The sequence below is a fragment of the Gorilla gorilla genome, chromosome 1, assembly GCF_029281585.2.
Source record: "Gorilla gorilla gorilla isolate KB3781 chromosome 1, NHGRI_mGorGor1-v2.1_pri, whole genome shotgun sequence".
Taxonomy (NCBI): Eukaryota; Metazoa; Chordata; class Mammalia; order Primates; family Hominidae; genus Gorilla; species Gorilla gorilla.
Window position 1 is genome coordinate 131,315,915 of NC_073224.2, and position 25,831 is coordinate 131,341,745.

The 25,831-nt window shown below is 36.1% G+C and overlaps 1 protein-coding gene and 1 pseudogene across 1 annotated transcript in view; one reads left to right on the forward strand and one right to left on the reverse strand.

Moving 5' to 3' along the window:
• STXBP3 (syntaxin binding protein 3) overlaps positions 1-25,831 on the reverse strand; it is a 67,514-nt gene that overhangs the window by 40,557 nt on the left and 1,126 nt on the right. The window contains exons 2-6 of the mRNA XM_019039615.4: positions 17,729-17,778; positions 16,887-16,968; positions 13,259-13,335; positions 11,438-11,516; positions 9,939-10,039 (exon numbers count right to left, since the gene is read on the reverse strand). Coding sequence (XP_018895160.1) covers positions 9,939-10,039; positions 11,438-11,516; positions 13,259-13,335; positions 16,887-16,968; positions 17,729-17,778 — 389 coding nt within the window. The remainder of the gene's footprint in view (positions 1-9,938; positions 10,040-11,437; positions 11,517-13,258; positions 13,336-16,886; positions 16,969-17,728; positions 17,779-25,831) is intronic.
• LOC109028207 (N-acylneuraminate-9-phosphatase-like) lies at positions 2,452-3,192 on the forward strand (annotated as a pseudogene).

The following is a 25,831-nucleotide window of genomic DNA, read 5'->3' on the forward strand; positions in this document are numbered from 1 at the left end:
TGGGATTACAGATGTGAGCCACTGTGCTCGGCCTGGAATGTATGTAGAAGATACACGTGCCACTTCCCAGCAGAAGCTTTAAAAGCTATTGTGTGGCTCCACTATTTTCTCTTTTCCCTCGGCTATGTCCCAGACTAGCCCTTCGGCCTCAGTACTAGAACGTAGAGGATGTAGAGCAAAGCCCCAGCCAAACAACAATGGACAACACAAATGAGAAATAAACCTTTGTTGTAGTAATGCACTGAGATCTGGGGGGTTCCTACCACAAATTAATCTAAGCTATCTAATACCCCAATGTACCAAAGATAATCTGGGTGCTGGTTCTCATTCTATACTCACATTTCCTCCATTTCCCTCTTCCTCTACCTCCTCCCCACTTTCCATCACCATCATTAAAAGTTTTTTAAGACTACTGCCACATGCTTTTTTCATCTTTATAAATCCATAATCAGCTCCTTAAATACAGATCCTGTCTTCCATCTACTCTTCATGCTAATCTATAGCTAGCTTGTTTCTATCTCTACCAGATCCCTTCTAGTATCCTCTCTACTAACTGTACCAGACTCTCTGTACTCACTAAGGTTCACTGTAAACAAACTCCCTCATATTCTTGAATGCTTTCTATGTTTGTCTGACCCTTGAACAACAAGGCCTTGAACTACACAGATCCACTTATATGCAGATTTTTTTCAATAAAAGTTACAAAGAGTGTGCCTGCCTCCCCTGCCACCTCCTCTGCCTCTGCCACCCCATGAGACAGCAAGATCAATCCCTCCTCTTCCTCCACCTCTGCCTACTCAACTTGAAAATGACAAGAATGAAGACCTTCATAATAATCCACTTCTATTTAATAGTAAGTATATTTTCTCTTCCTTTTGATTTTCTTAATAACATTTTCTTTTCTCTAGCTTACTTTGTTAGAATATAGTAAATACAATATACAAAATATGTGTTATTCTATTGTTTATGTTATCAGGAAGGCTTCCACTCAACAGCAGGCTATTGGTAGTTAAGTTTTTGGCGAGTTTACAGTTATACACAAATTTTTCAACTGCACAGGGGGTTGGTGCCCCAACCCCTATGTTATTCAAGGATCAACTCTACTTGCCTTATTATATATGTGACAACTTACCTTAAATCCTCTGAAAGGGAAAGAAAGATCTTTCTTTAATCCCTTTGATTCATGGAATCACCATGAGTGAGTTAATCTTCTTCCTCTCCAGGTAATTTCTAAATGTGCTGATGTCCAACTTTATTTCTTTGAAGCACTATCATATCTGACTTTACCAATCTCTCTGCAATGATCTCCTGACTTCTAGGACTCTACTTTTCATTAAGGACTTTACGACCAGTTCCACAGTTTTCTGCACCAGCTAATTTTCTGTCATTATTTTTGGTAAAACCAGGAGCCTCCTACGTACAATAGTCCCAACCTACCTACAGAGAGCCTATCTTTCATTCCTTCACCTCTGATAAGCCACATTCCTGCTGTTCTCCTGCACTCTTCTGATTCTGTATCTTTACATCTAGATTATTTTTACTTCCTAGGTTCTTTCCCTCTTCATTACTACCTTATAAAAATACATCCATTCTTCAAATATTTTCCCAATCTCCCAGTAGGAATTAGCCTCTCTCAATGCTGGTGCAGTGGCTCATTCCTGTAATCCCAGCACTTTGGGAAGCCGAGGCAGGCGGATTGCTTGAACCTGGGAGTTCGAGACCAGCCTGGGCAACCCTATCTCTACTAAAAATACAAACAAAACCTAACAAAACCTGGCTCCTAAATGCATGAAATGATGGATACATTCCTTGTATCATTATGCAACATAGATATGTATCAAAACATCAAATTGTATCCCATAAATAGGTACAATTACAATGTGTCAAATAAATAAATATTTAAAAAGAGAATCTCCCTCCTTTTGTGGCCGACTACAAGATGCTTCTCCAACAAACATCTTCCCCTTTTCAGTAACTGCACTTCAGTTCTTTGTGAAGAATAGCCATATATGCCCAGCTAAAAAATTTTCTCAGTTTCCCACGCACTTATGTGTAGCCATGTGACTCAATTTTAGCTAATGAGATAAAAACGAAAATTATTCTCTCATTCTTTTGTATATCCTCAAATGATGATGTAATAATTCTACAGTATGGCTGGGAGTGGTGGCTCATGCCTGTCCCAGCACTTTGGGAGGCTGAGGTAGGAGGATTGCTTGAGCTCAGGAGTTCTAGATCATCCTGGGCAACATAGCAAGACCTCATCTCTGCTATAAATGAAGAAAAAATTAGCTGGGCATGCTGGCATGCATCTGTGGTCCCAGCTACTTGGGAGGCTGAGGCGGGAGGACTGTTTGAGCAAGACCCTCTCTCAAAGAAAAAAACAAAATTGGGCCGCCCACCTTGCGCATGTGCAGGCAGCGACGTAGCAGGTTGCAGCAGGGCACAGGTGCTATGGGGCTGAGCCACGTGCAGGCCATTTTCTTTGACCTGGACAACACGCTCATTGACACAGGTGTGACAAGCAGGAGAGGCATTTGGAGGTGATAAAGCTCTTACAATCAAAATACCGGTATAAACAGGAGGCTGAATTCACCTGTGATAAAGCTCAAGTTAAACTCAAGAAGGAATGTTTTCACCATTAGAATACATGCATTACTGATCTAAGGACTTCACAATGGGAGGAAGCAATCTAGGAAACAAAACATGGTGCAGCCAATAGGAAACTGGCTGAAGAACGTTACCTCCTTTGGAAAACCACACATTTACAGCACATGACACTAAGGTCAGTGAGATGTCAAAGCTATGCTCATTGAAATCAGAAAGGAGGTCTGCCTACTTTTAGTAATGAATGGGGTCAGACAGACCCAGAGGGAGAAGATGAGGCTTGTGTCTGTTAGTCCTATGTCCAAGCTGTTGTAGGTGAACAGCAGAAGGAGAAGCCAGCACCTTCCATATTTTATTAATGCTGCAATCTCCTTGGAGTACAACCTGTGGACTGTGTGATGGTTGGTGACATGTTAGAAAGTGACACACAAGGGGGTCTCAAAGCAGGGTTGAAAGCAAAAGTATGGATCAATAAAATTGGAATAGTGCCACTGAAGTCCTCCCCAGTTCCATATTACAGTTTCTTTTGTGCTAGAGTTACCTGCTGTCTTACAAAGTATAGACCACAAAGTCAGTATGCCCTCTTAAAGCACCTAAAAGGGCATGATTATGAATGTTAAGAGTCAATTTGGAGGGTTTGAGCTAAGAAAACTTAAGGCTTTCTGCTTACTATGGTCCAGTTCTAAGAATAATTTTACTTATGATTTAAGAGCCGATATTGTGAAGGTCCTCCCAACTCAACTGCTTTTAAGTTTTGACAACCAACCTCTGACTGGTATTTACATCTGAAAATTCAGATTGCATTAATACAAGTCAGCAGTGTGGCCCAGAAAACTTGAAGAAATATATTCTTTTCTAGTTTGTGACTGAAGATTTTAAAACTTCTTTTATTAATCTTTTAGTATCTTGATTCCATACCAAGCAGGATAGCTTACACATGGATGCACAAATGTAACGTATATGTTCTGGCTTAAAAATAGATATTTTTAAAGAATAGCTATTCTAAAACATAGAGACTTATCATAGCAACTGGATATGGTTAATATGAAATAAGTACTAAGTCACATGCAAATCAAAGCATTTCATAGTGAAATTTTACATATTTTCTTTTTAAAACATAAACCATATTTTTGCCTACTTTAGATATATACATTTTTTATATTATGAATCTGATTTTCTTGCATGACCTTTTTTTTTTCAGGGGCGGGGGCAATTTTTCTGTGGTGTGTACGTAACAAATAGATTGCTGCAGTTAAAAAAAAGCTATTAAAATCAGCTAGGCACGGTGGCTTATAACTGTAATCCCAGCACTTTGGTAGGCCAAGGCGGACAGATCATTTGAGGTCAGGAGTTTGAGACTAACCTGGCCAACATAGTGAAACCCAGTCTCTACTAAAAATACAAAAAATTAGCTGGGCTTGGTGGCACATGCCTGTAATCCCAGCTACTTGGGAGGCTGAATCAGGAAAATCGCTTGAGCCCAGTAGACAGAGGCTGAAGTGAGCCAAGATCGCACCACTGCACTCCAGCCTGGTGACAGAGTGAGAATCTGTCTCCAAAAAAAAAAAAAAAAAAAAAAATGCCGGGAGCAGTGGCTCACACCTGTAATCCCAGCACTTTGGGAGGTCAGGAGTTTGAGACCAGCCTGGTCAACATGGTGAAATCTCATTTCTACTAAAAGTACAAACATTAGCCCCGCGTGGGGGTACGTGTCTGTAATCCCAGCTACTCTGGAGGCTGAGGCAAGAAAAATGCTTGAACCTGGTGGAGGTTGCAGTGAAACGAGATTGCACCACTGCACTCCAGCCTGGACGATGGAATGAGACTCTGTCTCAAAAAAAAAAAAAAAAAAAAAAATTAGCATGTGGTGCTTTTTACCATGACATTTTCACACCTTTGCACAGTGAGCTTGTAGCTTTGTTATAGTCTTTGCCTCTTATGGAAATATTTTCACTATCTTTTCCCAGACACACAATGGGGTTGAGGGAACTAGATTGTTTTGCTGGAGATAAGGACAAGCCACATGGCACCAAAAATTATTTTTCTTCTGTGGATCCATAAGAGGAAAATTCCCTTGGCGTGGGCCTACCCATGGAGGCTCCTGTTTGTTTTCTACTGACAATGGTTGCACCCATGTGATGAACCTAACAGAAAAGAAGGTTTTGCAACATGACACTGGTACAAAAACAGACACTCAGATCAATGAAACAGAATAGAGAGCCCATATATAAGGCCGCATACCTACAACCATCTGATATTCGACAAAGCTGACAAGAACAATGTGGAAAGGACTCCCTAATCAATAAATGGTGCTGGGATAACTGGCCAGCTACATGCAGAAGACTGAAACTGGACCCCTTCCATACACCATATACAAAAATCAACTCGAGATGGATTAAAGACTTAAAGTTAAAACCCAAAACTATAAAAACCCTGGAAGACAGCCTAGGCAGTACCATTCTGGACGTAGGAACTGGCAAAGATTTCAAGACAAAGACGCCAAAAGCAATTGCAACAAAAGCAACAACTGACAAATGAAATCTAATTAAACTGAAGAGCTTCTGTGCAACAAAAGGAACTATCAACAGAGTAAACAGACAACCTATACAATGGGAGAAAGTATTTGCAAACTATGCATCTGACAAAGGTCTAATATTCAGCATCTATAAGGAACTTAAATTTACAAGAAAAAAACCCATTAAAAAGTGGGCAAAGGATATCAACACTTTTCAAAAGACATACAGGTGACCCACAAGCATATGAAAAATGGCTTAAAATCACTGATCATTAGAGAAATGCAAATCAAAACCACAATGAGATACTATCTCACACCAGTCAGAATGGCTATTTTTAAAAAGTCAAAAAATAACATATGCTGGTGAGGCCGCAGGGAAAAGGCAACGCTAACATTCCGTTGGTAGGAATGTATATTAGTTGAACCATTGTGGAAGACAGTGTGGTGATTCTTCAAAGACCTAAAAAACAGAACTACCATTTGCCCCAGCAATCGCATTACTAGGTATATACCCAAAAGAATATAAGTCTATCATAAGGACACATGCACGTATATGTTCACTGCAGCACTATTCACAACAGCAAAGACATGGAATCAACCTAAATGCCCATCAGTGGGAGACTGGATTAAAAAAAATGTGGTATCTCTCTCTATATATATATGTACCATAGAATACTAAGCAGCCATAAAAAAGAATGAGATTATGTCTTTAGCAGGAACATGGATGGAGCTAGAGGTCATTATCCTTAGCAAACTAATGCAAGAACAGAAAACCAAATATTACATGTTTTCACTTACAAGTAGAAGCTAAATGATGAGAATACACGGTCACAAAGAGAGCAACAATAGGCACCAGGCCTACTTGAGGGTAGAGGGTGGGAGGAGGGAAAGGAATAGAAAAAATAACTATTGGGTACTAGGCTTAGTACCTGGGTAATGAAATAATCTGTGTAACAAACCCCCTTGACATGAGTTTACCTATAACAAACTGGCAAATGTACTCCAAACCTAAAAGTTAACAAAAAAAGTTAGGGCCAGACACAGTGGCTCATGCCTGTGATCCCAGCACTTTGGGAGGCTGAGGTGGGCAGATCACTTGAGGTCGGGAGTTCAAGACCACCCTGAACAACATGGAGAAACCCCATCTCTACTAAAAAAAAATATATAAAATTAGCTGGGCATGGTGGCACATGCCTGTAATCCCAGCTACTCGGGAGGCTGAGGTAGGAGAATCGCTTGAACTCGGGAAGTGGAGGTTGCAGTGAGCTGAGATCGCGCCACTGCACCCCAGCCTGGGTAACAAGAGTGAAACTCTGTCTCAAAAAAAAAAAAGTTGGGTTTTGCTATGAGCCATTTCCAGAGTGCCATTATAATACTTCAGTGACTCTTATTAGAGTTACCATCTGCCTTATCTGTTTTTCGTATTTTTGGAAATATATCATCATTTCATAAATATCTGCTTCAGTTCACTTGGAGCTTAATAATTAATGGTTCCACAGCAAGGCATCATCTTACACCCACAGAATTTTCCCTAGAGCATTAGGCTAGACAATCTCATGATTACACTAATCAAACCTGGAGTAAAGTGGCTGATAAAGGATAAAAGGGGTTATCCAATGGTTAATAAATATAATTTGTGTTGGTTTTTGGTAGGTTTTTCTTTTAAATATTGAATAAGAAACTACTAATGTAAAATATTAGATTGTATGTTGGAATGTATATAGCTATGTCTCCAAGTTTAATACTCAAAGAATCAAATTCTAGATTGTATCTATCTGTAAACCTATTTCTTTAGCCAGTTGTTTTCTATTGCCAAGAAACAGGATTCTGTGCCTTGTGCAAATATTCTTTTATGTTTACTTCCTACTCTTGATTTTAAAAAATGTGATTGTGTCCTAACCTGTCCCGGGATGCTGTTGCTGTAACACTGAATGTGTGTGAAAAGGGTATGTTTGTAGTTCCAGGTACAGTACCCATATGGCCTTGACTATATTTCAGCTATTTAAAAATTAAGTTGGAGGAGTTTGGCAAAAGTAGTTATGTGTGTGATTGCTCTAACAGACTGGTTGGCATGTGATGCTGAGGTCTTGTCCTTTTAGCTGTCCCACAGGATAGATATAAGCAGTGTCACATTCATTATACTATGGGTGAAGGTTCATTGCTTCAACATGATGGTGGCAAATTTCAACACGATCACTCCCAGGATGTTAAGTGAGCAGTTCTTCAGCAAAAATGAGGTAGGAAGAAAAAATGGAATAACTGAATAATATAATATCACATTCCATTGGCACCCTTCCTATGGGAAGAATTTTGTTATCTACCTTCTGAGTGGAATGTTACAGAAGATATTTTAAAATATTGAAATAAGCCTATGATTTTTATAATGTTGTTTTAAAATAACATTCCTTAAAATTAAAAAAAAGATATAACAGTAAAAAAAAAAAATTTACAATCATCTTAGATCATAAGGGCCATGCCTAGGAGACTAGACCCCTGACAATTTCATAGAGCCAGCATTATCACCCTTATATAGCCTATTCCTGATTTCTTGTATATTAGGAAGAAATAAATTTCCGTGTTGTGTAATCCACTGAAAGTCCAGAGTTTTCTTTTAATTAGTTGAGCCTAGTCCTACTTGATTTAACCATGATTCAAATAGTTTTTGAAAATGTCTAATACTTTTTAATCTCTTTATAGTATTCGAATGAGGGTAGGACATATATCTTGCTCATCTTTTCACAGTAGACTGCTTTGCATTTAACAAACAACGTCCACTGAACATAATCTTGATAAATGCTCAGTAGGCCTTTGCTCACAGCTCAAAGCACCTAGTAGTATTTCATTTATATTTTCACTTGCAAACAATCAAAAATCCAAAATATTTTCAATGTAATTTCTCCAAAACAGTTAGATTTATTAAGTAGACCCTCTTTTTTTTTTGGAGATGGAGTCTCGCTCTGTTGCCCAGGCTGGAGTGCAGTGGTGCCATCTCGGCTCACTGCAACCTTCGCTTCCCCAGTTCAAATGATTCTCCTGCCTCAGGCTCCCAAGTAGCTGGGACTACAGGTGCTAATCACCATGCCCAGCTAATTTTTTTGTATTTTTAGTAGAGACGGGGTTTTACTATGTTGGCCAGGCTGGTCTTGAACTCCTGACCTCATAATCTGCCCACCTCGGCCTCCCAAAGTGTTGGGATTACAGGGGTAAGCCACTGTGCCCAGTCAAGTATACCCTCCTAAGACTCTTTTCAAGTAAGTAAATTAAAAGAAAAAAATTATTATAGGAAAACCATTCACAGATGGGACCTTACATAATCACAATATTTTGTAAAGACTGATAAGTAGAAACTTCTCAAGAGCATTCTCTAGACATGCAAAGACAGGTTATTTCTATTCACCATCAAATTATTCAGATATCTACAAAAATCATTCCTTCAAATACAGCAACTGCAGAATTTTAATAAATTCTGGGGCTAAAATTATATTTATCTTCTGTGAAGCGAGATGTTCTAGAAATGTTTATAATATTTCTCACACTACCACTTAAATCCTACATCATTTTCAGAAGCTCACTTTCACCCTATACTAAACTTACATATTAAAATAATAAGTTTAAAGGAAACTTTTGGAAAACAATTTAATGTTAAGCAGATATGTTAAAATCTTATAATTTGGATTATTATCTTTGTCAAAAACAGCAGTATCAGCTGGGCGTGGTGGCTCACACCCGTAATCCCAGCACTTGGGAAGGCCGAGGCTACTGGATCACCTGAGGTCAGCAGTTCGAGACCAGCCTGACCAACATGGAGAAACCCCATCTCTTCTAAAAATACAAAAAAATTAGCCAGGTGTGGTGACGCATGGCTGTAATCTCAACTACTTGGGAGGCTGAGGCAGGAGAATCGCTTGAACTTGGGAGATGGAGGTTGCAGTGAGCCGAGATTGCGCCATTGCACTCCAGCCTGGGTGACAAAAGCGAAACTCAGTCTCAAAAAAAGAAAAAAACAAAAACAAAAAACCCAGCAGTATCTTAAAAGTAATATCGTAGAAATCCCTTGTCTAGGACTTGTCTATCCCTTAAAATATTGACCATAGTTCCAAACAACAGCCAACTATTTCAATTCTATAAAATGCTAGAATCCAAACACAGAGAACAGAGCAAAACAAACCTTAACAATTCATTAGCTGTGTGATTTGAGGCAAGGTACTTAACCTCTTTGATTTCTTGATCTTCAAAATGGAGAAGTACAATCTATTCCTATGGCTATTGTGAGGATTAAATGAATAAATTTATGTAAAGCACTCAGGAAAGTATATGACACATAGGGAGTATTATATGAGTGTTTGCTTATATCATTATAATCATTGCTATTATTAATTGAAGGCTCAATGTTCCAAAGGCAAAACAAGTCAAAAATCCCTTCACTTTATAAATTAATTTACATAATATTATATAAAAAGTTTATTAAAGAGCATTTGTTTTAATATCACAAAAGGTTACACAAGCTAAATGAAACACTTTTTTGGGAGTCATCTAACAAAGACTGTGCTCAAAACTCTCTTGATTTCATAACCTGGTAGTTCTGTAATTTGACAAAGGACTTGGTGGCAGATATGAAATTTAAGCCCTGCTATTCATTTTTAATTCCAATTTATTGCTCACGTGTCTGACTTCATCATGGGAAATGTCTATTTGTGGATTAGGTTCAAAATTCACCAAATACATATAAAAAATATCTTCAGAATATACTTTATTAACAATAAGCCATAAAACCAAATTTGAAACCTCTCATGAACTAAAAAATAAAAATAGAAAGTACCTGAGATTCATGTGGAATGAAGGAAATATTTATTTCTTTACATCTTCTTATTGACTTGGAGCAAGAAGCCTTAATTTTGTTAAAGAGATTATCAGGGCAAACTGAGGGGGAAAAAAACAAAGCATATAGTTACATCTAGATCTTTATTCCTTTTAAATAAATCATTCCAACATCCAAGAATAGTTATACATAATTACTGGCTTTCACAGAGTTATTATGAGGATATAAATAATATATAAATATTGTTATTTGCTTTACAAAAGATATATTCTAGTGAAAAGGACTATAACAGAAATTCCATCTTTCCCATTCACATCCACCATAACCTCAGATGTATTTCCTTAAAGATCTGCTAACAGAGCAAATTGAAATTGTTAGGAAGAAAAATCACATCCAAACTTATGACTTAACAAACAGCAGCACTTTCAGGACATCTTAGAAATTTATACTACTTTTCCAAATTGCCACTGAGTGATCCATACTACAATCATACAACACAAATGGTTAATTTTTCCTTCAATTAAAGGCAGCTTTCTAACATTAGAAAATTCTAAGACTCTATAATACTAAGTTCTGGAACTCAGAGCCAGTGTTTTTCCCCTTTCATCAAAGAGTTTATCATTCCATTAGATCTAGGTTGGAATATCAACCACTGGCTCCTAGTATCTTTTAACATGATATTCTTTAGCCTTAAGATTCCTTAAGTTTAAAGAGGGTTCACATTCATTAAATTTCATCAATTCCATACACATGATGCTCTGTATAATAAGGTTACATTACAAATACTTATGGTGTGACATTTTTAAAAATGCAAACTATTAGGCATGAGATAAAAATTTATAGGAAAGATGATATACTACTTACTTGAAGTGAGGAACCTCTAACAGCAGAGACCAAGACTTAACTTAGATATGATATTTTTATTTTGAAGTATATTATATAACATATAACATAAGACAGAATTGTATGTGTCTTTGGACTTCTCTGTGATTCTTTAGTTACCAGTTTTCTATGTGATCATATGGCAGAGTAAGATAAATGTGACAGATTTTCTCCCTTTATATTTGCCAAACAGATGGCTGTTTTCTTCAGTGCCCTCTCAAAAGGTCTTTGTTTTTCACAAGAGAATCAAATCCCTAACTGAAACGCTGATTAAAAATATTTCTTCCTGTCACCAGCACAGGATTTGAGGGCTAGCCCTCTCCACCCATCCCTCACATCCCAGCATCCCAGCAAAACGACTGTCTTTTGAAAGCAGTTGGGAATAGTTTCTTTTAATTTTCTATCACCTTAATATGAATTAGGATAGATATAATCTTACATTTTTAGATTCTTTCTAGCCTAATTAGAGTAAATGATAAATAGAAAATCACCAGGACTGAAATAATATTATAAAAAGTAGATACTTTAATGACATTTTGGGCTGATTTTTAAAAAGTAGACAGTTTAAAACCAATGGGATTTTGAACAATGAAGCAATAACTTTTTAAAAGACTTACAGTCAGTGAAGTAAATATATGCTGCTTTATACTTGTTCTCCGATTTACTTGCAAAATCATGTAAGAAACAATCTACAGACTTAAAAAAGGTTAGATGTTAATACACATTTTATTAAATATTAATTTAAATATGTTACCTTTTGAAATGACTAAGATTATTTTATTTCAGTGATAAAATAAAACTTTACTGGCTAAAAGTTTAATTTATAAACTGATTTTTTAAGATGCTATGTTCTCCAGCCAGTGATAGCTAATAAGGTAGTAAGGTAAAAAGAGTAAGGTAATATTAACCAGTTTTGGTTTTGAAAAAAAAAAAAAAAGAGTAAGGTAATATGTATGAACAGGATGCTCTTATTGGCAATGAAGAGGTCTAGGAAAACTGAAACAACACAGAAGACAAGACTATTGGAATATAACAGATTAAGGAACTAGAAACCAACATACTATAAGTATCATCTACATGGATAACGAACCACCAAGACTTATGACTGGAGAAGTGTTGAAGTGAGACACAGTGAGTGAGAAGCTTAAACTATCAAGTGATTAGAAAGACCCAAAGCTTGGTAGGTGACTGCAAGAATGAGGAATATACAATTTTGTATCTCGCTTTTGTCACATTCAAAATGAACATTTATCTAGGTCACTAACAACCCCTAGAAAAATTATTTTTAATGGCCACATGGGTTTTCATTTATTTATCATTTTATTCATATATTTCATTCAGATATCATCATATGGTCTATTATTTATTAATGCTAAAATTTAATTAGATTTATTTACTACTAGAAACTTAGCTAAACCATTTATTTATTTCCTAACAATAAACTCTAAAATATAAAACATTTTTTAAGGTTCTTGATAAAAAATTACAAACTATTTTCCAAAAAGGCTGTATCAATCTATACTCCCACTAGCAGTATATGGTAGTTTCTGCTGCATTATCCACTGATAACCAGAATAGCCAGAATGCACACACACATACACAGCCATATATATATATTTTAAATCCCTCTGCCAATTTGCTAGGTGAAAAATGGTGCTTTTAAGTTGCATTTTTTTTCTCCAATCACGAATTTTTCTCTTATGGAATTATATTACAGATAAGATATAAAATGTCATTAAAACCCACTAGCAGCCAACATGTAGAGACTAAAAAGTGTGTAGCTTTTTGTTTTTTTTTTAAAATGTCTGCTAAAGTTTTTTAGAAGTGAAATGAAACAGAGATTGCCAAATTAACGTTCTACAGGGGAATAAGTGAGAGATCAGGTTTTCAAAAATGCACTCTCAGATATTGTACAGAATAAAGAAATCTGATAACTTGGCTCTGAAAGGTTGGCATCAAGTATGAGTTAGGTCATAGAGTCAGATTATAAACTAAAGAATTTCCTTTCACATAAAATATATATATACACACATATATACCCATCTTCATATATACATACAAATATGCTACAGGAAAGTCACTGAGATAAAGAAGTAATCCAAGACTATAGATTATTTCTTTTACCTACATTACCATCCCCCCAAAAGGTATAGTTCAATAGGAACTGCATGAAAAACAAAACATGCGAAGAAATGTTATTTTATACAATTTAATTCTGCTTTCATATATGGGGAAAAAAGGAATCCTTTTACTTATACATTCTCATTGGGAAGAATGAAAATAATCTTCTAACACAGAAAAAAACTTTCCTAAGCAAACTAGTTTATGGCAATATTTTCTTACTAAAGTGTGCTTTATTACTTTGAATTTTCTGTTAGTAAACCATAAGAATGGTGAAATATTGATGAACGTGCTTTGTAAGGCCTCAAAATACTCACCTTTGATGTCGGAGTGATGAAATAAAGAGCTTTCATTTGTCTGACAGGTTCACGATTCTTATAAATATTCTCTACAACTAACAAGAAAAAAGGTCATTTTATATAACCAAATATTTATATACTTAAAATAATTTTTAAATAAATTTTACTGTACTTTCCATTTATAATAATATGAAAATACATTTACAAATAATATGAAAACAAAAACATTTACTGGGTTTAACATTTTCTTTGTCTTCACTGGATACATTTTAAAATCCTGAAAAATGAAAAATGAAAATTCTTCATTTTCTTACATGAATAATGTAAGAAATTATTCATTTCTTACATGAATAATTCATTTTCTTACATGAATTATTCATTAAAATTCATAATAACCTTGCAAGTATTTTACAAATGAGGAAACTGAAGCTTAAAGAAGTAACTTATCCAATCACACAGTTAGGAAGTGGAACAGGCAGGCTTCTAATCCAGATGTGACTCCAGAGCCCAAGTTTTTACCTGCCACAATGCTGTTTAAATAAAATGCCAATTAACGCCTATTCTTTCAAAACCACACATATTTACAAAGTATTTTTTCAACAACAGAACGTCACTAGAATTTAGTCAATTATATTTTTTATTATGGAAATTAAGCAGTTTATAAGATTAGCTAAAGCAAAGTGAATATAAAGTTAATAAACTTTGTCAAATTAACTATTTAAAGCTACATATGTATTTCTTAAAACTAATTTAAAGTATCCTTCAACAAATCCAGGGAACCATCTTTCAAGATTCATGTTGACAAAGGGCCTAGAAAGAATTAACATTAATGTGACTGGCAAGAGAGGTTACCGCTGGACTTCTCTTTTAAATATGGTGATTTCCTTTTCTCATTCCTAAATGTATATTAGTAATGTATAGGTTTATCATAACTACTACTAGACAATCAAATAATATTTCCAAGGAAAAATTTAATCTTTTTATCTTCATTCTCAACTATTATAGTTTTACTTGAAAAAATTAAGGTTTAATCTGTTTTCATTTATTTCAATTGTTTAATGTTCAAAATGGAGTGTCTTACAGTCATGCTATACATATTATTTTGTTTGGTGAATAATGTATTTGTTAAAACACTGAAAATACTGTGATAGGTATGATTCAGGGCTCAGGCTCTGAAAATATTCTGAAATCTCTTTATTAATAACAGTAAGTGCCACTTCTCCATTCACTGAAAAATACACATCTATCAAACAACTAAAAAAACAAAGAGAAAGGTCTTTAATAGTGAAAAAAAAAATCTAATTCCCAGTCTGTTTTTTACTTTTTATTTATTTTTTTGAAATAAGGTCTCGTTTTGTCACCCAGGCTGGAGTGTAATGGCACAATCAGGGTTTACTGCAGCCTTGACTTCCCTGGCTCAAGCAATCCTCCTGCCTCAGTTCTCCAAGTAGCTGGGATTACATGTATGTGCCACCATGCTTGGTTAATTTTTTTGGATTTTAGTAGAGACAAAGTCTCACTATATTGCCCAGGCTGGTCTTGAACTCCTGAGTTCAAGTGATCTTCCTGCCTCAGCCTCCCGAAGTGCTGGGATTACAGGCATGAGTCATTGTACCCAGCTTCAGTTTATTTTTTTTAAGGTTTTACACTTGACTTTATTCTCCACTCAAGTAGCAAATCCTGACAGAGCATTTTTTTTCCCGATTTTGTTTTAATCCCAAGACACTACTAAATATTTTCATGAATGACCTGAATGACAACAGAAAGTTTGACTGCTGAACCTGCCAATGCCCAGTTTCATAGAGGGATTTTCAGGAGAGCTAATGTGGAACTCAAAAGGACTGTTTTGAGTTTAAGTTAGAACATATGACTACAATTAAACCACAGCAAACTTAGGTGGTTCTGGAGGATATCAAAGGTATCCCACAGCAGCGAGCTCTATGATATACAGTCCTATGAAATGCTTCTCAAAAATAGCTTTCTGTGGCCAAATAAGTTTAGAAAACTGAATACTATCATTTTACCCAGGGGATCCACTTATACCTTGGCATATAAGACTTAGACTCTAAGTCCTAAAGAAAGCTGTTGAGCTCTGTTTAATACTGTTTCCTAAATGTACTGGCCATGGAATCCCTTCCTTGAAGAATATCTATTAATAATGAGCATACAGTAAGAAACAATGGTCTACAAAATGCAATAAAACCTCCCTATAGTGTATAATGGCTCTGCAGTTCCACAGAACTTTAATGTATTATCAAATGGTTCTCACCCTAGTTTCACATCAGAATGACCTTTCAGAACTTAAAAAACTTAAGTGGCTTAATCAATATTTCACTTATCCAGTAGCAGAAAAATCAAGGCTTCAATTTTCTAATTTCTAGTTTAGAGCTTTTTACATTGAGGGTCAGAAAGACCACAATTGAATATGTAATCAACAATAAAGGTTACTTTATGGCTGGGTATGGTGGCTTACACCTGTAATCCCAGCACTTTGGGAGGCCAAGGCAAGTGGATTACTTGAACCCAGGAGTTTGAGACCATCCTGGGCAACATGGTGAAACCCTGTTTCTATCCAAGAAAATATACAAATTAGCTGGGTGTGCTAGTGTGTGCCTGTAGTCCCAGCTACTTCGGAGACTGAGATGGGAGGATTGTTTGAACCCGGGAGGAGGAGGCTGCAGTGAGCCAAAATCGCACTACTGCACTCCAGCCTGGGTGACAGAGTGAGATCCTGTCTCAAAAAAAAAAAAAAAAAGATTATTTTATGTATAAACATCAAAACATAAATATTATATGGTCAGACTTTCTTGAGAATACTGGGAATACTTCTGAACTTCATTAAGTTAGGAGTAACAGACGGTACATAAACTACATTAGGATCCAAAATATAAATGAATTATATTTCACTTGGAGCCTCAGATTCCTCATTACAAATGAGAGTATTTATCTGTCTTCATAGGGTTATTATGAAGATCAAATTTTAATAAGTGAGTTAAAGGATGATGAATTAAGAATAACATGATTATGCATGTTACAAGATATTGGTATTTTCCTCAATAGGTAATACAGATTAATATCTCAATAACATAATCCCGCCTAGAGGAAGATAACTTCTTATGACATTATGATTTTTTTTCAGAATCTGTAAGTATTTCAAATTTTCATACTAAAACTGATTTAAACTTATAATTATTTGTCTCATTTCTGGTAATAAAGATAAATTTACAAAGTCAGCATTATGCATTTGTAAACATGTACAACAGCTGATTTTATGACATAAATCTTGATATCCATTTTAAAGCGATATATGAAACCATAAACTAAATCAAAATACTGAAGTAAAGCTTGTGTATCAATATACAAAATTGTTTTATATATATATATATGTATATATGAGCAAAACATTTAAAGAACAATCTCAACAAAGCAATTAAGTTAGGCTTGGTTAGAGGTCTTAATTATATGTCTCAGCCGAGGGAAAAAAACTGACAGAAGATTCAGAGAAAAGAATGTTAAATCTAATAGTTATGGCTACAGTAATTTAAAAAAATAAGCTCCTTAGAAACACAATTACTAACTAAAATTTAATACCTCAGATCTCCCCCAATTACAATTAAAAAGTGTTCATGCCAAGAATAACACTTACCAGTAATACCTTCTTCTAGAAGATCTGTCATTTTGCAACACGATGCCAAAAGCTTAGTGGTAAATTCATCTAAAAGCATTATCTTAAAACAAACACAAATTTAAAAATACTGTAAGCATCCTATTACCAAGAATGAAAAAAAGAATTTTATCCATTAAACTTTATAAGCCTTTTATATAACATAAAATATCAGGACAGTAGGCAAAATGATCTCATCTTTTATCTTGCATGAGCTAGAGATTTTCTCAATATACATGCATATAGTATCGTACATAAGTAAGCAAACAGAAATATTTCTAATTTGAAACATAGAGCTTATTCATTTTAAATGACACTATGTTTAACATCAAATTTTCTTAAAATTACAATTGCCACTTGTAAAACAATTATTGCACAAAACACTGTTTTAAGTAATTTCCATGGATTAATTCACCTCATATTTACAATTACCATATGAGGTATTACCATCACCATTTTTATAAACAAGGAAACGGGGCAGAGAGAGGTCAAGTAACTTGTGCAAGGAGCCACAGCTATTAAGTGGTGAAGTTAGTATTTGGAGCCAAGCAGTGTGATTCCAGACCCTACATAGTCATCGCTCGGTATCCATGGGGGTTCGAGGACCCCTGTGTATACCAAAAATCCATGGATGCTCAAATCTCTTATATAAAATAGTGTAGTATTTGCATGTAACCTACACACATCCTCCCACATACGTCAAATCATCTTTAGATTACTTATACTAGAATACCTAATACCATGTAAATACTATGTAGTTTTTATACTGTATTGTTTTTAAAGTTTGTATTATTTTTTATAAGAGCAAGGTATGCAAACTCTACCTTCCATTCGCCTTCTTTCTTGCAGTCATCAAACACTGTTGCTTTTATCTCTGTTTAAAAAAGAAAAGAATTACTTAGGAATTAAACAGAAACATAGTAATCCAAAGGGTCCAAAATGGCTAAGGAAAAATCCAATTTGAAATTTGTTAAACTACATAAAAAGCATACATATTTGTTAAACCTTATGGAAAAATCCAATTCTAATACCTAGCCTATACAGTACATTTAAACTGTAATCAATTTTTTAACTTTAAAAGGTATTATAAAAAGGGTTAATATATTTAAGTACATGAACATACCGAGAAAATATTTCTAAAATTATTACCTGATTTGGTTTTTCCTATTCTACTTAAATCCCAAGTAAAACAAGATGAAAACAAAAAACCCACGGGAACATCCTTAAGTTGCCCATTGCTAAATTATATCTGATGATCAAATCTGCATAAACATTTTTCATACTGATTTACTACATTATGCTTTTCAACAATACATATCACAGCATTTGGATACCAATATTGTCTTGATTTATAATCAATAAATATGTTCCATACAATGACTTTCAAAATTATCTAAATATGTTTTAAAAATTAGTTCACTGATTTAAAAACATTTTCCATTATGTATTAAATAATTCATGTGGACAATTTATACAAATATCTGTTCTACTTAATAAAACAATTTCCCACACTACGTTTTATTAATGTTCAATTGATTTTAAAATCGGTAGTAATACATAGTAATACATAAAATATAATTAAAATATAAATTATAGTAACCTGTTTTTCATTAATTCTTATTAATGAGATGGTTATTTCATTAACTTAAGCTTTTCCATTTCCTAATTTATATTTAAGTTAATGCTTTTGGGAAATTTATCAACAAGTTTTTGGTAACAAGTCATGTTAAAAAATGACGGCTCTTCTATCAGAGGGTATAAATAATAACAGTTACTGTGGTACAATAAAAAAATTTGGTTTTTACCCCCTGTTCCTAGCACAGAGCCCCTAAAGCCCTTGGAATCTCCTGAGTGATAGCATCTCTTCCGTCTGCAAATGAAATGACTCTTGGATGAGGGGCCCCTATACAGCTTTAGATTGAGGGCTGGTCACCAGACCAAGCCATGTTTAGAGGGTTGGAACTTTCAGCCCCACCCCAGGACCTCTGGGAAAGAAGAGGGACTGGAGATTGAGTTCAATCACCAGTGATGTAATCATTCATGCTTATATAATGAAGCCTCCATAAAAACCCTTTAAGAGAGGTTGGAGAGCTTCCAAGGTGGTGAACAAACCATGTGCCAGGAGGGTGAGACACCCAGCTCCATGTGGATAGAAGCACCTATGCTTAGGACCTTTTTTGACCTTACCCTATGTATCTCTCCAACCTGGCTGTTCATTTGTATCTTTTGTAATAAACTGGTAATAGTAAGTTAAGTGTTTTCTGAAGTTCTGTGAGCCATTCCAGCAAATTAATGAACCTGAAAGGGAAGGGGGGTTGTAGGAATTCCTGACTTTGTAGCCAAGACAGACAGAAGTGTGGGTAACCTAGGGACTTGGTACTGGCATTTGAAGTGAAGGCAGTATTGTGAGACTGAGCCCTTAAACCTGTGGAGTCTGACACTAACTAGTGTTCCTAGTTAACTAGTTCCTAACTGGATATCCTACAATTCATTTCAATTCTGACACTAATACAGCTGGTGTCCAGAGTTGGAGAACTGGTTGGTGTGAGGGGGGAATAAAACACATATTTGGTGTCAGAAATGTTGTTAGTAAAAGCAATTCAGTTATTTATAGTCATTTTCAGAACTGTGATCTGGAAGGTTGTATTGTGATTGAGAAGATTTGGAAGTGTTATGAAATATCAATTGAGATAATTATATATTGTTTGCTAGGAGGATTATAGTGTTATATGAGAATTATGGTGAAAGTCCAAAATATTTAACCATAATTTAAGCCAAAAGTGCTGGTTTCTAGAACCCTACAGGCAAAAATAAAGGATTTTATCGGATAGAGCTCAGATACAGAAATATTATGCTGCTTTTCCTTTCAAAGCTAGCTTCATTCCTTATACCTCAAACAAGCTGAAAATTGAAGACATTTGCTTGTTTTTATCAGATTTATTTGTGTCCTTCTCTTAAGAAATGAATGCTCATGGAATTTATGATGGAGCAGATTGGAGAAAAGCTCCCCAAGCAGAAGTCATCTCATTACAGTCTTTGAAACCTTAGAACTGCATTGTCCTAGATGGTGGAAACCAGCCATATCTGGCTTATCGAGCACCTGAAATGTGGCTAGTCTGAACTGAGATATCCTGTAAGTACAGAATACATATGAGACTTCAAAAACCTTAGCACAAAAAAAGGAATGTAAAAAACTTATTAGGTCAAATATAATATATTAATTTTACCTTTTTCTTTTTACCTTTTTATGTAACTACTAGAAAATTTAAAATTACATATGTAGCTTGCTTTAAATTTCTAATGATAGAACTGTCTTGGAATCTGAAGATACTTGGATCTATCTGTGTCTGCCAGAGGAAAAAAAAAAAAGAATCTGAAGATACCTACAGAGTCAGTGTTATTGTCTAAAAGAAAGAACTAGTTTTATGGAGATAGTAAGGGCACCCATAAAAAGTGACACAGTCACAGGTAGGTATGTTTAGAGAGGAGTCAAAGGAAATCATATCAACAAATACTATAGAACTAAGGAGGTATTTCCTCTAAATACTAATGAAAATCATTTGACCTTATATCCGTTTCTCTAGCATCCTAAATATGGATATATCTCAAGACTCAATTCTCTTACTTTTGCTCTGCTTGTTCTCAGAGCAAAGGTAAGAGAATTTGCTCCTGTGGCTGGTCTCCTCAGAGACCATATTCATCATCAAAGTTTCATCTATCATATTAATCTTTCGATTTTCCACAATCTTACAGCCTTTCTCTCTTTGAACTTCATTCAACTATGCAATACAGATACAAGCAGCTACATGTCTCAAGTTGAGATTACAGCACCCTGAAAACTACTCTAGACTTATTTCTCTAAGTATTATTGTCATTTTCTTAGTCATTGTCTTTGTCTATTTTCTCCTTTCCCCATGCCCACCTATTAGGCATATTGATTGTTCTCCCTGGTAGCTATCATTTTTCATTGCTACTGTCACCCAGCATCGACTTGATTCTTCTCTCTCACTGAAGTACTGCAATAGAATCCTATCTGGATTTCCTGCTTTCCACCTCCAACACCTTTGCTATTTCAATCCATTTTTCACACTGCTGTCAGAGTCACCTTCCTGAAATACAACCCTTTGTTTATATTAATACACACCTCGAAATTCCCTCAAATGCTCACTCTTGCTTACAGAATAAAATCTAAACTCTACTATTTAACATCCTCCACTGACTGGCTTCTACCTAATCTCTAAATTAATCTTCCACTAGTCCAAAAGTTACCCAAATAATTTTTGTTTTTGTTTTTTGAGACTGAGTTATGTTCTGTCACCCAGGCTGAATTGAGTGGCATGATCACTGCTCACTGCAGCCTCAACTTCCCAGGCTCCAGCGATCCTCCCACTTCAGCCTCCCGAGTAGCTGGGACCACAGGTGTGCGTTACCACACCTGGCTAATTTTTGTATTTTTGATAGAGATAGAGTTTCACCATGTTGCTCAGGCTGGTCTCGAACTCCTGGGCTCAAGCAATCCACCTGCTTTGGCCTCCCAAAGTGCTGTAATTACAGGTGTGAGCCACCGTGCCCGGGCTTATGCTAGCTATTTATTTATTTATTTAGACTCAGGGTCTTGCTCTGTCACCCAGGCTGGAGTGCGGTGGCACAATCAATGTCCACTGCAGCCTCAGCCTCCTGGGCTGAAGGGATCCTCCTGCCTCAGCCTCCCATGTAGCTGGGAACACAGGTGCATGTCACCAAACGTGGTTAATTTTAAAATTTTTTTGTAGAGATGGGGTCTCACTTTGTTGCCCAGGTTGGTCTTGAGCTCCTGGGCTCAAGGGATCATCCCACCTCAGACTCTCAAAGTACTAGGATTACAGGCATGAGCCATGGTACCTGGCTTATAATTTTTATATAATCTTTTTTATGGCATCTGAGTCACCAGTTAATTTTTTAAAGTCTAACCCATACTATCCTATATTTGCTCCACATTTTATTGCCTTACTTTTTATATTTTAGATCTTTAATATATACGAATTTTAAAAATTTGCTGGAGATGGACTAAGATCATGCCTAAGTATATAAAAGAGGAGCAAGAAAGCACAATTAAAAAAAAAAGATGTCAGGCAAAAAGCCTTAAATGAAAACCTAATAGTAAATATTTATGTCCCAAACAAAAACAACATAAAAGAAAACTATGACATAAGAGAAAACTATCAGGAATGCAAGCAGAAATAAAGAAAATATAACAAAGTGAAGATCTAAAAAATGGAATCATGGAGAATTCAAGCTGAAGAAAACATGTTGAAGAAAATGTAGTCCAAACCCCTCATGGTTTGAGTTAGGAAACAGAAGTATAACCTAGACTAGAAACCAAGTCTTGCAATGACTAGTTCAGTATGGAGAAATAATAAACCAAGCTTTTATAAATAGTGCATAATGACAATGTTTTTGAAAATCAAATAGCAAAAGCAAAAAAATCAGACTTGTAGGCCATAAGGGAATTTATATTCTCAGAAAACTAAAACATGGCCGGGCGTGGTGGCTCACGCCTGTAATCCCAGCACTTTGGGAGGCAGAGGCGGGCAGATCATGAGGTCAGGAGTTTGAGACCAGCCTGGCCAACATGGTGAAACCCTGTCTCTACTAATAATACAAAAATTAGCTGGGCATGGTGGCGCTCATCTGTAGTCCCAGCTACTCAGGAAGCTGAGGCAGGAGAATAACTTGAACCCAGGAGGCAGAGGTTGCAGTGAGCAGAGATCATGCCATTCCACTCCAGCCTGGACAACACAGTGAGACTCCATCTCAAAAAAATAAAAATAATAAAAAGGCCGGGTGCGGTGGCTCATGCCTACAATCCCAGCACTTTCGGAGGCCGAGACGGGCAAATCATGAGGTCAGGAGATCGAGACCATCCTGGCCAACATGGTGAAACCCTGTCTCTACCAAAAATACAAAAATTAGCTGGGCGTGGTGGCGCATGCCTATAATCCCAGCTACTTGGGAGGCTGAGGCAGGAGAATTGCTTGAACCAGGGAAGCAGAAGTTGCAGTGAGCCTAGATCACACCACTGCATTCCAGCCTGGCGACAGAGCAAGACTCTGTCTCAAAAAAAAAAAAAAAAAGAAAAAGAAAACTAAAACATGTTATTAAATTCCTAATTATGATTCCAACAGATTCTGCCTCTGGCCCAAATTATTCAGTGAATAGGTAAGACTCTTTATAAAAGCAAACCCAGGGGCCTGGGGCAGGAAACCAAAGCAATAATCATCACGAGTCAGCTGAACAAAAACAGACTAACTGTGAATGGGAAAGACCACCCAGGGGCTTTCAAGATAAAATGATCAAAAATTGTATGAAAGCAGAATATATACAAACTAAGGACTGGCCGGGTGCAGTGACTCACGCCTGTAATCCCAGCACTTTGGGAGGCTGAGGCGGGTGGATCATGAGGTCAAGAGATCGAGACCATCCTGGCCAACATGGTGAAACCTCATCTCTACCAAAAATGCAAAAATTTGCTGGGCGTGGTGGCACGTGCCTGTAATCCCAGCTACTCAAAAACAAAACAAAACAAAACACACACAAAAAAAGCTAAGGACTACTGTATGACCGACTAAATATAAACAAAAGTAAATACTAAAGCAATTATTTCTAGGTAGAAATGTAGTAAATTGAAAATTTATTCTTTTTTTTTTTTTTTTTTTTTTTTGAGACAGGATCTCACTCTGTTGCCCAGGCTGGAGTGCAGTGGCGCAATCTCGGCTCACTGCAACCTCCACCTCCCGGGTTCAAGTGATCCTCCTACCTCGGCCTCCCAAGGAGTTGGGACTATAGGCACACACAATTCATTATTAAAGAAAACACTACAATAAAGGGCACGGAGGATTTCTCGTAAACATAACAGTGTAAGGGTAAAAAGTCACCATTATAAAAGTATTTGGTGGTGATAAAGGTCAGAATACTTGTTACTCTAGGAGAGAGGGTAGAGCTTGAACTGGGAAAGGTCAGTCATAGGGTGCTTGGAAACATTCTTTTATCTTGATCTGGATGGTAGTTACATGGGTAAAAAACTCATCCAGCTGTGCACTTATCACTAGTACACTTCACACTAACAGTACGTTTAATTAAATCTTTTTTTTGAGACAGAGTCTCGCTCTGTTGCCCAGGCTGGAGTGCAGTGGCGCGATCTCGGCTCACTGCAACCTCCGCCTCCCAGGTTCAAGCGATTCTCCTGCCTCAGCCTCCCGAATAGCTGGGACTACAGGCACACGCCACCATGCCCAGCTAATTTTTGTATTTTTAGTAGAGATGGGGTTTCACCATGTTGGCCAGGATGGTCTCGATCTCATGACCTTGTGATCCGCCCACCTCGGCCTCCCAAAGTGCTGGAATTACAGGCGTGAGCCACCGCGCCCCGCACACTTAATTAAATCTTAAGAGTAATTTCTCTTCAAAATAGGAACAAGAAAATTGCTTCCTCTCAGCACTGTTTAATGAATGCCAGAAATGCTAGTGACTGCTCTTTGAAAAAGGAGGAGAAAAAATCATTTTTTAATGGTTCCCCACTGCCTACAGAATGTCTAAATAATACAGCAACCAGGCCCTTCATAATCTGGCCCCAACATACCTTTTGGTCTATGTCCGCCTATCCCTTGCAATGAATACCCTGTACTTGATCAAAAGGAATTGTTCCCTCTTCCATAATCAACCACTTATTTGTCACCTTTAGGGTTTGACATACATTTCCCTCTGCCTGTCAAAATCCTACCACCTTTCAAGAAACATCTTATATGTCACTTCCTCTTGAGCCTTCCCTGACCTCCTCCCATAGAGGAAATAATTCCTTTTTCCTCTCTTCGTCCAAAATTTCATACTGCTAATACAGCAGTCATTAAGTTTACTTGTGCACCTGTCTTCTCCCACTCAATTGTCAATTCTAGGAAACCAAAGAACAGAGTACACACTCAATAAACACTGATTTAAATAAATGATTGTGTAAATATCCAAAAATTAAAAAAAGAAAATTTTGCCCAACAAAATAAAAGAGAAAGCAACCAGAATGAAAAAAGACATAAAACAAACATAATTGAATAAAACAAAAACATGATTCTATGCATGCTTGTATTTGCATAAAAAAACTTGTGGAAGGATTTATAAGAAACCTAAAAGTGATCGTCTCTGGAGAGGAAGGTTGGGAGGAAGATTAATTTTATTTTTATTTAAAATTTTTTAAATCTAATTTTACTTTTTTTTTTTAAGACAGGATCTCACTACATTGCCCAGGCTGGTCTATGAACTCCTAGGCTCAGGTGATCATCTTGCCCCGGCCTCCCGAAGTGTTGGGATTACAGGCGTGAACCACCGCACCTGGCCCTAATTTTTTCTTTTCTTTTCTTCTATCAAAATTTTTTGCCACCTCAAGGTATTTAAAAAGCAATTTAAAATGTTAATTACGAGATTGTGAAGCAACATGAAAAATGTTGAGTCAATGTGAGTTTTTTAAAAAAAGGAAGTCACATAATGACAGATAATAAAAACAATGTCTTTATCTGTATGAGGATCAGAAGGAAAATGTGAAAAAGGGAAAAAGCTTATGATTCAATATGTAAAGAACTGGCTTAAATACAAACATGCAGATGTTAATCACATACATATCTTGGAAATTATTTATACAACACAATTTGTTACCCATTTTCACATAAATGTATTTAAATACCATTGTTTTGAAACATCTCAAATCTTAAGTCAGCCATGTAAATCTTGAAAAAGCAAATGCCAACCTTAAAATTATCTAATCTTTTAAAAGATAATTTCATATTTTTCACCTATTTATACATTTGCTTAGTGCCTGCTATATGTTAAGCACTATCCCAGTTACTGATTTGGATTTTTAATTTTAGACAAGGAACTCTAACTCCCAGAATTCTGCTGACTAA